This window comes from Orcinus orca, chromosome 2 (genome assembly GCF_937001465.1).
Source record: "Orcinus orca chromosome 2, mOrcOrc1.1, whole genome shotgun sequence".
In the NCBI taxonomy this organism is placed as follows: domain Eukaryota; kingdom Metazoa; phylum Chordata; class Mammalia; order Artiodactyla; family Delphinidae; genus Orcinus; species Orcinus orca.
Window position 1 is genome coordinate 62389799 of NC_064560.1, and position 15342 is coordinate 62405140.

Sequence of the window (15342 nt, forward strand, 5' to 3'; positions counted from 1 at the left end):
AAAGGATTAATTTCCAAAATTTACAAGCAGCTCATGCAGCTCAATAACAAAAAAACAAACAACCCAATACAAAAATGGGCAGAAGACCTAAATAGACATTTCTCCAAAGAAGATATACAGACTGCCAACAAACACATGAAAGAATGCTCAACATCATTAATCATTAGAGAAATGCAAATCAAAACTACAATGAGATATCATCTCACACCAGTCAGAATGGCCATCATCAAAAAATCTAGAAACAATAAATGCTGGAGAGGGTGTGGAGAAAAGGGAACACTCTTGCACTGCTGGTGGGAATGTGAAATTGGTTCAGCCACTATGGAGAACAGTATGGAGGTTCCTTAAAAAACTACAAATAGAACTACCATATGACCCAGCAATCCCACTACTGGGCATATACCCTGAGAAAAACAAAATTCAAAAAGAGTCATGTACCAAAATGTTCATTGCAGCTCTATTTACAATAGCCCGGAGATGGAAACAACCTAAGTGCCCATCATCGGATGAATGGATAAAGAAGATGTGGCACATATATACAATGGAATATTACTCAGCCATAAAAAGAAACGAAATTGAGCTATTTGTAATGAGGTGGATAGACCTAGAGTCTGTCATACAGAGTGAAGTAAGTCAGAAAGAGAAAGACAAATACCGTATGCTAACACATATATATGGAATTTAAGAAAAAAAAAAAAATGTCATGAAGAACCTAGGGGTAAGACAGGAATAAAGACACAGACCTACTGGAGAACGGACTTGAGGATATGGGGAGGGGGAAGGGTGAGCTGTGACAGGGCGAGAGAGAGGCATGGACATATATACACTAACAAACGTAAGGTAGATAGCTAGTGGGAAGCAGCCGCATGGCACAGGGATATCGGCCTGGTGCTTTGTGACCGCCTGGAGGGGTGGGATAGGGAGGGTGGGAGGGAGGGAGACACAAGAGGGAAGAGATATGGGAACATATGTATATGTATAACTGATTCACTTTGTTATAAAGCAGAAACTAACACACCATTGTAAAGCAATTATACCCCAATAAAGATGTTAAAAATATATATATATATAAAAATAAAAAGAATTAGGGGGACTTCCCTGGTGTTGCAGTGGTTAAGAATCTGCCTGCCAGTGCAGGGGACACGGGTTCAAGCCCTGGTCTGGGAAGATCCCACATGCTGCGGTGCAACTAAGGCCATGTCCCACAACTGCTGAGCCTGCGCTCTAGAGCCCACAAGCCACAAATACTGAGCCCACATGCCACAACTGAAGCCTGTGTGCCTAGAGCCCATGTTCCGCAACAAGAGAAGCCACCACAATGAGAAGCCCATGCACCGCAATGAAGAGTGGCCCCCGTTCGCCGCAACTAGAGAAAGCCTGCGTGTAGCAATGAAGACCCAATGCAGCCACAAATAAATAAATAAATAAATTTATTAAAAAAAAAAAAAATTGGGACTTCGCTGGTGGTCCAGTGGCTAAGACTCCATGCTCCCAATGCAGGGGGCCCGGGTATGAACCCTGGTCAGGGAACTAGATCCCAGATGCTGCAACTAAGTGTTTGCATGCCGCGACTAAAGATCCCACGCACCACAATGAAGACCCAATGCAGCCAAAAATAAATTTTAAAAAATGGATATCATCAAAATTAAAAGTATTTTATGTATCAAAGAACACTATCAAGAAAGTGAAAAGAAAACCCAACGGATTGGGGAAAAAATATTTGCAAATTGTATATCTGATAAGGGGCTGGTATCTAGAATATATAAAGAACTCTTACAGCTCAACAGTGAAAAGACAAACAACCTAATATAAAAATGGGCAAAGAGTTCTCCAAAGAAGATATACAAATGGCCAGCGAGCACATGAAAAGCAATTCAACAACATTAGTTATCAAGGAAATGCAACTCATAACCACAATGACACACCACTTTACACCCACTAGGATGAGCAGAATCAAAGAGGGACAATGGAAGGTGGAGGCAAGGGTGTGGAGAAATTAGAACCCTCATACACTGTTAGTGGGAATATAAAATGGTATAGCCACTTTGGAAAACAGTCTGGTAATTGCTTAAAAAGTTAAACATAGAGTTACCATATGATCCAGCAATTTCATTTCTAGGCATATGCCTGAGAATTAAAAATGTGTCTACACACAATCTTATATATGAATGTTTACAGCAGCATCACTCACAATAGCCAAAAGTAGAAACAACTTAAATGTCCACCAATTGATGAATGGATAAGTAAAATGTAGTTTATCCATACAATGGTATATTTTTGTCAATAAAAAGAAATGAAGTACTGAGACGTACTACACCACGTATAAACCTTGAAAACATTATGGTAAAGTAAAAAAAGCCAGTTACAAAGACCACATAATATGATTCCTCTTAAATATCCATAAGAAATCTATAAAAACAGAAAGTAGACTGGTGGTTGCCTACAGCTGGGAAGACTGGGAGAAATGGAGAGTGATACTAATGGGTAGGTACAGGGCTTCTTTCTGGAATGATGAAAATGTTCTGGAATGTGTCATGATGGTTGCACAACTTTGTGAATATACTGAAAACCACTAAAAGTTGATTTTATGATACATGAATGGTCTCAATTATAAAAAAGCAGAAAAACCCCCAACACACCAAAAGACTAGAAAATTGCTAGTCACTATCTTTCATTTTGGTTTAATTGGTTTTATAAAATAGATGTTTGTCTGTTGTCTGTAGGGGTAACCAGAAAGGGAGGAATGAGAAAGACCAGGATTAATTCTTCATCTAAACTTGGAGGGAGAGACCCCAAGTGGAAAATTAACTGATGGTAACCAAAGAGGAGAGGAAAACATGAGATTAATGAGCTTCTGCAACAAGAGTCTGGAGACCGGTTTGGGTCCAAGAATCCCCTTCTCGTGGTTACCCTAAAATGTAGTACCTTTGGTCCTCTTGAAGTTGTCAAGTTTATACTCTAGACCTTCCACAGCTGACACAGAATGGCTTCTAGGCAACCCCCGCTTTACAGATCTCTTTGAAGGAGAAATCATTTCCTGGTTGAAGAGATTTCTTCGAACTTTGGTCACTTCTGAAAGCATTAAGAAAAAAAGAAAGTCAAATATTATCATTAATAAAAGCCACATGTGGGAAAAGAAAGATATCCAAAACAGAGAATCTGCTTGAGGAAGCTATTTTACAGGCTGACTGCTATATTCACATTTACTAATAGGATTTCCTTAAATAGTACACTCACATGGTATATCAAAACTATTTACTTCCCTGATGGCGCAGTGCTTAAGACTTCACGCTCGCAACGCGGGGGGCCTGGGTTCGATCTCCGGCCAGGGAACTAGATCCCACGTGCATGCCGCAACTAAGGAGCCTGCCTGCCACAACTAAAGGAGCCCACGTGCTGCAAATAAGACCTGGTGCAACCAAATAAATAAATATTAAAAAAAAAACTTAAAAAAAGTTTTTAGAAACTACTTACATTTATAAATTTAATTTAAACCCAACCTTTCAGGAATACAAGGAAGGCCCACATCACTTAAATTAGAAGTTTTATTCACTGTAAAATGGATATAATCCTTAAGTGAGAGGTTGGATAATGTAAATCATAGTCCTTTTAATATATCGCAGTGTTACGATATTTTTCTCACATTGGAACTTTTTGCTGCTTTGTATTTCAGCGTCAAGCAGAGAAACTGTTCTTTTCAATCCCAGAGATTTCATTTTTCTTCTTTTGAGTATTTTACTAATTTGCTGGGATACAGTAGTCCCTCCCTATCTGCAGTTTCACTTTCCACATTTTCAGTTACCTGCAGTCAACTGCAGTCTGAAAATATCAAATGAAAAATCCCAGAAATACATAAGTCATAAGTTTTAAAGTTGTGTGTCTTTCTGAGTAGTGTGATAAAATCTCATGCCATCCTGCTCTGTCCCACCCAAAACATGAATCATTCCTTTGTCCAGCATATCCCACCCATTAGGCACTTAGTAGCCAGCTGGGTTATCAGATCAACTGTAGCAGTACAGCAGTGCTATATTCAAGTAACCCTTATTTTACTTAAATACTTCTTGTGTCCCAAAGCACAAAAGTAGTGATGCTGGCAACTTGGATATGCTGAAAAGAAGTCATAAAGTGCTTCCTATAAATAAAATGTTTCTCAACTTAAGGGAAAAAAAAATTGTATGTTAAGGTTGCTACGATCTATGGTAAGAGTGAATTGTCTATCTGTGAAACTGTGAAGGAAAAATTCACGCTAGTTTTGCTGTCACAACTCAAATTGCAAAAATTATGGCTACAACGCATGAAAGTGCTTAGTTAAGATGGAAAAGGCATTAAATTTGTACAAGATATTTTGAGAAAGACCACATTCATGTAACTTTTATTATAGCATATTGTTATAACTGTTCTATTTTATTATGGTATTGTTAATTCTTACCATGCCTAATTTATAAATTAAACTTTATCATAGGTATGTATGTATAGGAAAAAACATAGTATAGGGTTTGGTACTATCTGAAGTTTCAGGTATCTGAGGGTATTGGAACGTAACCCCTGTGGATAAGGGGGGAACTACTATATTTTAAATCCTCTTCCTAACTCCAGAGCATGAGAGTTGTAACCATCTAGACTCAAAGTTAGGAAAAATAGCTGAAGAGTCAGGAAATACTTGACAAAGCTAGCAGGCTAGCATTTTAATCTTAATCTTAAGCAAGATGGCCTGGTGGAGGCTACGCAAAAATTCACCAAGAGTAAAAAAAATTCTAAGAGCAAGTCACTTAAATAAAAACCAAATAAACCAGGATCCACAAACTGGGAGGAGCCTTTTTTACCCATCAATGACATAAATATTAAGGACGCCAATAATGCACACCAAAGTTTCAAAAAAAAGTTTCTCTATCTCCATTATAAAAGCCTCTGTTACCTGCCTTAGGCTGTCTATGAAACTGATTTACGGCCTGACAGCCAAATTTGATCTGTTTTCCATTTTTCCCAAATTTTGGAGAAGTTTAATATCTATAGAAAATTTCAACGTAGAATCATGGTGACTTTGGTGGTGGCTCAGTGGATAAGACTCCACGCTCCCAAGGCAGGGGGCCCGGGTTTGATCTCTGGTCAGGGAACTAGATCCCACATGCATGTTGCGACTAAGAGTTTGCGTGCCACAACTAAGGAGCCCGTGTGCCGCAACTAAGGAGCTGGCGAGCTGCAACTAAGACCCAGCACAACCAAATAAATAAATATTAAAAAAAACCAAAACCAAAAAACCACACATAGAATTGTCACTAAAATTCACCAACTGTCAACATTTGTTTTCTCCCTCCATCTCTCTCTCTACGTTTGTACAATTGCCCACCCCAGAACACTGGAGAGTGAGTTGCAGACATCACAACTCTTCAGTTTCCTGTATTTCAGCATGTATCTCCAAAGAACAAGGGCATATATCCAAACCATCTTCGAATTTCTTCTCATCGTCTCAGTAATATCCGTTATAGCTTTTTACCCTATATTTAAGACCCAAGCAGGGATCATGTAGTGCACTTATGTCACAGTTAAATTCCTTTTATCTAAACCAGCTCCACTGCCTCTTTTCTTTTTCGGCTTTCATGTTAATGGCATTAAAAAAATATTTTAGGGCTTCCCTGGTGGCACAGTGGTTAAGAATCCACCTGCCAATGCAGGGGACACGAGTTCGAGCCCTGGTCCGGGAAGATCTCACATGCCACGGAGTAACTAAGCCCGTGCGCCACAACTACCAAGCCCATGTGCCTAGAGCCCATGCTCCACAAAAGAAGCCACCACGAGAAGCCCATGCATTGCAACGAAGAGTAGCCCCCGCTTGCCACAACTAGAGAAAGCCCACACACAGCAATGAAGACCCAATGCAGCCAAAAATAAACAAACAAAAAATAAATTAATTAAAAAATTTGAGACCAGTTATTTTACAAAATGCAGTATTTTGAGACCATGTGAACATCCTACTCCTCTAGCACACAGTATATGGACATATTTCATAAACCGACAATTACACAAAACTATAATTTTTAACTATATGCAACTGCTTAAATATATGTAATCAAAATAAAACTGTCACTGAGTACAACAAGGAAACAAAGTATACCTTGTACCGTTTCTTTCACTGGGGCTGGAGGCTGCTGAAGAGTAGGGTGAGAATTCTCCTGAAAGATGAGAAAATCCAATAAGAAAAATTAAATAGGAATTCATTTAAAAGAATAAAAATTCCACAAGAAACCCTTTGATCCTTGCAATTCCACTTGTAGGAATCTGTAACAGAAATAGTTGTAAAATGCACAAAAATAGGGCCTGGAAATATACACAATAAACTGTCATCAGCGATTACTTCTGAAGAATGGATGGTGAAGAGGCACTAACATTTAACTTTATATAATTTCAACTTTTAAACGATGTTTCTGTATACCTTTTATAACTAAAACATCAGGGAAACCCCATAATATTAGAGGATGGCTATATACTCTTAGGAACGTCTCTGTATAAAACTGCTATTTGGGGACTTCCCTGGTGGTCCAGTGGTTAAGACTCCGTGCTTCCACTGCAGGGTTGGGGAACTAAGATCCCACATGCCGTGTGGCGGGCAGAAAAAAAAATACCCACCTGCTATTTATTTGCTATTATACTAGAGGATTCAAGTGCCTAAACTCAAATGGCATCTAAACAAGAGAATTGTTTTTAAAGATTTTGTTGCTGTTTTTTCAATTATGCCACTGCAATCATTAAAGAATAAACAGCCAAATAGGAGCAGAAACTTAACAAATGATATTCTTTTTTAACCAAAATCAAATCTTGATCTCAGTAAATCTGGTCTTAAAGAAGTTAACTTTCTAGGCCAATCTGAAACAAAAGTTTTCCAAAAGGAGTGCTAGAAAGGACTGCTAATCGTGTAAAATCTAGTGAGATAGGTGGTCTGATACCTTTTGGACTTCATACTCTCTGAACAAAATCTCCAAGATATCTAAGATTTGCATCTTATTCACTCATATAAGAAAGTGAACACCACTAACTCTTCCAAAGAAACCCCACCTCCAGTACTAAAGCACAGCTATAAATCTCTAGAAACAAACCACTATTGTAATGATTAATGCTTCTAAAGCTAGTTCTCCTAGAATTTTAACTCTTCTCATAATTCATGCAGTTCAAAAGTTTCAATGCATTTTTTTGTCTCTCTCCTTCTAAGACATTAATTCTACTTAGTAAATAGACTCCAGCTGGATTTCTGTTTTTGCAACCAACAAGTCCTAACATCTACTGCCACAGAAAAATAATTACCACCTGGCTTCACGACTTTTTTTGTTTGCTTTTGTAACTTGTTATTGACGTAAAACATACTTACTGAAAAGTACTTTCTGATATACAAAGTCCTATTATGATTGTACATTATTTTTCAATGGCTTCTTTTGCTTATGTTATTATTTCATGAGTTTTCTTAAATACATTAAAGATTTTGAATTAACTTATTCATTCCTAACTTTTACTATTTTTTTCCCCTTAATATTACCTCTGTCACACTTTTGGGAAAAATGATTAATATTTAAATTTATATTTCTTTATTCCTTAGATTACAGTTGTAGACACATTCATAAAAATACCTAATTTTATTTCTGTATCCTCCAATGCTCATTTCTTAAAAGTAAAGACACTGTGTTTCATTCTTATTTATTGTATGAACTCATGCCCAAAGTGATACCACTTTCTATCTCCTGGAAATGACTTACATTTTTCGTAGCTCTCTTGGATACTTTGGGAATTTCAATTTGTCGCAGATTTTGTGAAACCTCTGCAATGCGTTTATGTCTTATTGCATTTTTCCTTTTAAAAATAGAAAGAAACAGTCAATATACACTGAATACAGGTTACAGCTAGTTATATCAGAATGGAACTAGAGTTTAAAATAAAACACTTAAATAAAAGTCGGTTATCTTGAGGTTGCCCTGAACTTACAGTAAAACAAGTCAATCCCAGAATTTCTAAAAGTAACAACTATAAATTTAACTAGTTATGAACAATGTAGAGCATCATGGAAAATATACAAAGTAAGCTGAAACCCTAAGCTTATCTCATGGAAGGCTCCTAGTTCTTGGAGACCCCATGTGGAGAGTCAAGAGGGGACTGTGACTACACAATACAAGACTATATGTTCCCCAGATAACATAAAGAGTGTCAGATGCTCCTTGTTAAGAACTCTAATAATTGGCTTCTGTGATTCAGACATAAGGGCAACTACTAATTCAATAAATTATAGACAAAGACAACTGGACTATGGCTTAAACATACCCTATACCAGAACTGTAACAGTGCAAGTAATTCCTTTAATTCCTTGAGCTCCTACCTTCTCTTCTTAGCTGATCTGGAACGAAGCTCCTCCAGTTGGTCAGATTCAGTGCCACCCGACACTGACCTATGAGCATTTGACGTAAGAGGCACAGAAAGGGGTGATTTGCTCTCCTGTGTCATGGAGTCATCACTGATAAAATCTGTAGGAAGGACACCAGCCAGCTTCTGAGGAATCACAAATCCTAGGCTGTGGTAAAGATGTCCAAGTATCTTTGGGATTGAATCAATATACCTGTGGAATAGATTGATTAAATATGGAACAGTCAGTCACCATTCCACCCTCTCTACTCCCTTCCTCACCCAGCATGAGAAATAGTCCTTACAATGCTACAATTCTGAGACAATACCTATATAAGTTCTTGGTAAAATTATTTTAAATTTAAATTAGTAGTCATCAAACTTACAATTCCAAAATTTCTTCCAGAAACTTTGCTAGGTATGCCGAATCTTCAGTTAAACACACCATGCGCAGCAAATCTGTCACCTGAAGATTTTAGAAAATTACCACATGGCCTCTGCAGGAAGCTGAATGCATCTACAGCACATCCCCAGTGGCACTAAGCAGCATACTTGCCTCCTCCACTACTTGCTCCATTTCACCTATATGTTCATATACTGAAGGGCACTGCCGACACATCTCCAAATGAAGAAATACCTGGAGCTGGCACCTTGAGAGAAAAAAAAAAAGCTTGGTTATATCTGCTTTGAGTGTCACTTAACTGAAATGAAAGTTCCTTCCTTATGCAGAGATCTGTTTACATAAGAAACAACAACCAAAAAGAAGAGCCATTGCTTTCTAAATAGCAATATGGTTATTAGGTAAACAGGTGTTGCAAACTGAACATTAGAACGTTATAGAGAATCAGCTACAAAAGCCTCTTCAAGCAACTGGCAATCTATTTTAAACTGATATATACTCAGCCATTGAAAAGAAAAATGAAATAATTCAATCTGCAGCAATAGGAATGGACCTAGAGATTATCATACTAAGTGAAGTAAGTCAGAAAGAAAAACATACATCACTTATATGTGTGGAATCTGAAATATGACACAAATGAACTACCTATGAAACAGAAACAGACTCAGACATAGAAAACAAACTTATGGTTACCAAAGGGCAAAGGGCAAAGGGCAAAGGGCGTGGGGGAGGGATAAATTAGCAGTTTGGGACTAGCAGATACAAACTATATTATATATAAAATAGATAAACAATGACATTGTAAAGCAACTATACTCAAAAATTTTTTTAAAAAGATAAATAAGGTCCTAGTGTGCAGCACAGGGAATTATATTCAAGATCCTGTAATAAACCATAATGGAAAAGAATTTTTTAAAAATGAAAAATTAAATTGATACAAGTAAATCTTGGAAGCTCTGTTTTGGAGTAATGGTTTAAAAAAAAAAAGGGGGGACTTCCCTGTTGCTTCAGTGGAAAAGAATCCGCCTTACAATGCAAGAGACGTGGGTTCAATCCCTGGTCAGGAAACTAAGATCCCACATGCCGCGGGGCAACTAAGCTCACACGCCACAGCTACTGAACTCGTGCACCTCAACTAGAGAGCCCACGTACTCTGGAACCCGTGTGCCACAACTAGAAGGAAGCCCACGCACCGCAAGGAAGAGCCCGCAAGCTGCAACTAAGACCCGATGCAGCCAAAAATTTTAAAAATCATAATAAATAAATCTTTAAGAAAAATTAAAAAGGTAGTTAATTACTCTCTGACTTTATCTTCTTTATCCAGTTTTCCTACATTCTGTCGAAGACTTTTGCTAGTTTTCAAGAGGTTGTTTCTTACTTGATGTAGGCAGTTCATCTGAAAATACAAAATTACATAGGAGAATATTAATATTAATGCTTATCATTATTTCTAATTTCTTCACAGCTGACTAATGCCCTAAGAAGGGAAGTACATCCTCTTTCTTTCATTTGAATGAAAAATAGTGTAATATTCTTTTATATTTTTTAAAAGAACATGTAGAAAAGTATTTGAGAGCAAGTGGGCATGGATACAGCAAGCCTACCGATTTGAACTTTCATAAAAGGAAGATTCCATAAAGTAGTGATTGAGAAGTCTAAGCAAAATGAATCAACATTTTAAAGAAATGTTCCAGGTGACTCTAAAGTGCAGCCAGGGTTAAGAACCACTGGCTTAATTCATGCAGCTAACATGCAACTCAGATGAGGATAGAGCTTTCACTGGAAGGGAAGTACATGTAATTACTCCCACTTGGCCCATTTCCTTGATTTCTGCCTTCGCAGTGGACTATGTCCATCTTCCAAGACCTAGAATTGTGCTCACCCCCTCACTCAACATTTTTGAAATGTGCACTGCATAACAGATATTTTCCAAGACATATGAGCCAGACCCACCAACAAGCAACTAACATTGTTATGACAAACAACAATATCCGGATTCCCTTACTTCTAATTCCTTGGTGCCTTTGGACTTTAGGAATGCTTTAATGTTTGAGATCATGTTCCGAGCACATGAACACAACACGATTTCTCCTGTGGCCACAGTCTTTTGGTAATTTTCATGTATGTAAGATAGTAGCTCCTCCTCAGTTTTAAAATCTGTGGGGAAAAAAAAGTCAAATTGATCATCAGACCCAGCTGAAGTCACTGTACTGCTTAAGCCAGTGGTTATAAACTGGGAAGTTTTGCTGCCCAGGGGGACATCTGGCTATGTCTGGGTGGCAGTAAATGGTGGGGAGAGGGAGGGTACTACTGGCATCTAATGGGGTGGAGGCCAGGGATGCTGCTAAACATCTTATAGTTCACAGAGGATTACCTGGTCCAAAATGTCAAAAATGCTGAGGTTGAAAAGTTCAGAGATAGTGATTAATTTTAAGGGTTTGCAAATCACGTGTACATGTTATAAATTTAAGGATAACCAGTAATGGAGAAGAAATAAACTATACAAACCTAGCAGAAAGGAAAAAGATGCATAAAGAAAACTTGATTAATCCCATAGCCTGCTAGAAAGGAAAAAAACAATTGAAAGCACAAAATAAGACACTAAAATACACCCTAGCTTATCAGTAATCATAATAATCATAAATATTTATTTTACGAATACACTTGCTGGTTAAATAAAAGATAGAAACTGTCAGGTTGGGTTTAAAAAAAAAATTATGCTATTTACAAAAGACATACCCAAAACACATGACAAAGAAACATTGGAAATAAAGGAATAAAGGTATAATCACAAGGAAAACATAAATGATTTTGTATGGACCTAAAAAGAAAGCCTCAAAATATACGATGCAAAAATTGGCAGAACTGCAAGGAAATTTAGACATCTACATGGTGGAAGACTATAATACAATCATCTCAGTTATAGATTCTTTTAAGTAGAAAAAAATTAATAAGGATTTTGAATATTTAAATATTAAGATGAATATGTATGGAACCAAGTACCCCAAAATTAGAGAATACACATTATTTTCAAGTACACATGGAATATTAATAAAACAATCACATATTAGGCCATAGAGTTTCAACAAATATTAAAGATTCAATATCTTACAGAACACATTGTGCACAGTCCAAAAAAATTAAAAGCTAATTACAAAAATAAAACACTCCTTTCTATTACTGATGTCAGAAAATATTTAGATGTATCAATGAAAACAGAATATAGCAAACTTATATAATGCAGCTAAATTTATACCTAAAGGAAAATTTATAGACAAATTATCTTTTTAAAGAAAAATTCAAAAACCAAATTAGCTAAGGGTCCAACACAAGAAATAACACAAAAGAGTAAATCCAAATAATAAAGAAGGCAACAATAAAGATAAAAACAGAAATGAATTAAGTAGGAAAAAAAGAAATGAGAGAGCAACAAAAACAAAGATGATTCAAGAAAATAAAACAAATTCAAAATACTATTAAGAGATAAGGTTTAAGTTCAATTTTTCCATAAACATATCCAGTTATTCCTGCACCATCTGTTGAAGATTATCCTTGTCCTGTTGAATTGTTGGGGGCACTACTGTCAAATATCAATTTACCACTGTTGTGCAGGTCTATTTCTGGAAAGGATCTAGTCCAGAAATTATGCTAATGCCACACTGTCTTGCATTACTGTTAATTTTGCTCTCCCATCTGCATTCTGGTATACCATACTTGCTCATCGAAGATGTGCTATCTCACTCAAACTGATTATCATCTATGATCCAGTATTCCACAAGAAAAAAAAAATGTTTAAAGAAGCAGAAAACTTTCATTCCAGAATTTTCAAAAGGACTCAAAGGTGACATCAGGTAATTATCGCCCAAAGTTCATAAGCTATTGTCACAATCACCCCACAGTACTGGCACTGTCAGTGTGAGCTAAGAATGTACGCTGAGAATGAGAAACATACTGTAATTCAATCCATTTTTAAAGAAGAAAAAAGAACAAATAGGAAAATAAAAGCTACTGGACTAAATTCTTCTGCCTGACTTTGAAAGACCTCAATAATCTAACCCTAGATTATTCACGAACCTTTTCCCTTCTCTTCATTCACAAATGTATAAAACTTCTTTAACCACTTAAAGGGCCAAGACACAGCCCTTCTTTGTGACTTTGCTTATGCTAATCCTCCATCTAGCACACACTTCTTTTACCTTTCTGCCTTCTAAACTCTGCTCATTCTTCAAAGTCTAACCTGGGCTCCACTGGCTCCGTAAAAGCCTTCTCAGCCTGTTCTGCTCAAGACTGGACTTTTCCTTTCTTGACTCCTAGTATGTCTTTACTTTCAAAATGAACAAGTATTTTCTGTTACAGTCTCTTGGCTCTCTTACGTATTCATTTTACCAATTCGTTGTGTATATGTATATATATATATGTTCATTATTATTCTTTGTAGCTGGATCATAAATCTAAGGAGCGGAAATTATCTTATTTACTGTACTCCCCATAACACACTTGTGGACATACAGTAGATAGCCAATAAATGTTCATTAAACGAGGGATATGATTAAAACTTAAAAATATGAGAGTACAGAAGAGTAAACATGAATTTAGATACCAAAATGCAATGGAACTGAGGAATACCTTTAGGTTTAGAACTTCTTAGTGTTCTTCCTTTGTTTCCCAAGTTATCTGCTGTTCTTCCATTGGCTATCTTTTGGATCCCTTTCTCCCCAGCTGTGTCTGGACTGCCATCTGGATGTAACTTCTGAGCCTTTACATTCAGTCTTGCAACATTCAGCATCTTTAAGGAACGGCACATGGTATTCATCTTCTGCCTCACTGGAGTACGAGGGACACCTCCTACCAAAACGACATCGTGGGAAGGAAAGTAAAATAAATTTTACTTCTGTGGAATCAAGAACTACTTTAATTCAGATGAAATATTCTGTGAAGGAGTATTGAAATGAAGTATATCCATTCAGAATGATCTGAATTAGGTAGTTCTTGCATCTCTTTCTACCTACAACACAGGGTAGAAAGAGCTCTTTTTTAAACTGAAGTTTAGGAACTAAATATCTCAAGGTGGTTAGATGATTTTTACATCTAATGCCAAACAGACAACAGACAAATGCCGAACTGACTCATTTTGGTGTTACCCAGTAGTCACAGAGTTGTGATGAAACTCTTTTGAAAGGCAATTAAGCAGTCTGCATCCAGAGCTCCCTTTTCCATGAATAACTTGTTCATGGAAACTTATACTGAGGAAATCACTCAAAGGTAAATCATATGCATGATGTACACTATAGTATTATTTATAATGGTAAAAACTGAAAACAATCTACATGTTCAACAACATAAGAAATTTGCAAATTTTGTTAAGCAATGAGGTAACTAAAAAAGCAAAGTAGTAGATAAACAAGTAATTATAAGCAGCACACAAAGTTGTATTTAAATTTCTGTTATAACTAAAAACAAAAATGGTTTAATTCATTAAGAAGGTAGAAAAAAAAGAAGGTAGGATTGTGGGAGATTTTTAAAATCACTACTGTACTAATATAATTACTTTAAAATATGAAATATAAGAACGTGTCCTTCTTTATTCAGTTACCATTTCAACTTCATTTTAAGGAATATCAATCTTCTAAAACACACTGTCAAAAAAGACTGTAAGAAACAGCCTTTCTATATGCTTACGCTTCTTTTTGCTGTCTTCTTGATTGGACACAGTATATTCTTCACGAGACTTTCTCTGGTATAGCTCAGAGAGGCAACGTGTCAATTCACTTTCAGTTTTGGAAGGCTCTTCCTTATTAGATGATGCAGCCTGTAGTAACCTGTGAATAAGTCAAGATGTCTAGTACAAAGTTGAAATTCTGATTTTCCAAAATGCTTTAAAAACAGCAACAACAATATTCATTATCCTTTTAAAAGCTAATCAAAAGATGTCTCCACAAGATGCCTTCACAAGTATTTTTTTTCAGGAGGGAAAATGTCCCTCTTCTCATTTATGATTTGTACAAATTCAGGGGCAGAAGCTACCTGTTCACAAAACCATTAATGTATTAATACATACAGTATTGACTTTTATTAATAAGATTCTTCATGTCCTAGGGTACATGTCTAATTATGCTAACTATTTCACTCACTTCTGGGCTTCCACAATTTTTACCCAGTTTCCATACATTAAAGTACAAGATGATGTAATACAGTGTAGTGAGTATCAGAATAACTTTTGAATAATTATTTCACACTCTAGTAAACTAATTTGGGATTGATGAGCAGGGAAAGAAATAGGGCAGGGGAGATGATTAGTTATTAACTGCTTTCCCGCCTACAGCTAAATATCAGTCACTAAGGAAATAATGAAAATAGCACAACTTTCAAAATGTATTATTTCTATTTCATTATCTTCCATTATCTGATATCATCTGACTTAAAAGTAGAAGAAAGTTATGGTGCCATTAGTTGAATTAGTTCATACCAGCAGCAGGTCTGAAGCAGCCTAATTCTCCTAAGTGTGCTGGTATTTCCTTGAGCAGTGAGGGTTGCTTTTTCCCCCCCGTTAATTTACTGTATCT

The 15342-nt window shown here is 36.5% G+C and overlaps 1 protein-coding gene across 1 annotated transcript in view; it reads right to left on the reverse strand.

The window, feature by feature from the left end:
* The window catches only part of TICRR (TOPBP1 interacting checkpoint and replication regulator), a 50911-nt gene that overhangs the window by 22907 nt on the left and 12662 nt on the right, over nucleotides 1-15342 (reverse strand). The window contains exons 6-15 of the mRNA XM_033402842.2: nucleotides 14459-14598; nucleotides 13406-13624; nucleotides 10785-10936; nucleotides 10078-10175; nucleotides 8936-9029; nucleotides 8766-8845; nucleotides 8357-8593; nucleotides 7743-7836; nucleotides 6113-6170; nucleotides 2926-3072 (exon numbers count right to left, since the gene is read on the reverse strand). Of these exons, the coding sequence (XP_033258733.2) occupies nucleotides 2926-3072; nucleotides 6113-6170; nucleotides 7743-7836; nucleotides 8357-8593; nucleotides 8766-8845; nucleotides 8936-9029; nucleotides 10078-10175; nucleotides 10785-10936; nucleotides 13406-13624; nucleotides 14459-14598 (1319 nt within the window). The remainder of the gene's footprint in view (nucleotides 1-2925; nucleotides 3073-6112; nucleotides 6171-7742; nucleotides 7837-8356; nucleotides 8594-8765; nucleotides 8846-8935; nucleotides 9030-10077; nucleotides 10176-10784; nucleotides 10937-13405; nucleotides 13625-14458; nucleotides 14599-15342) is intronic.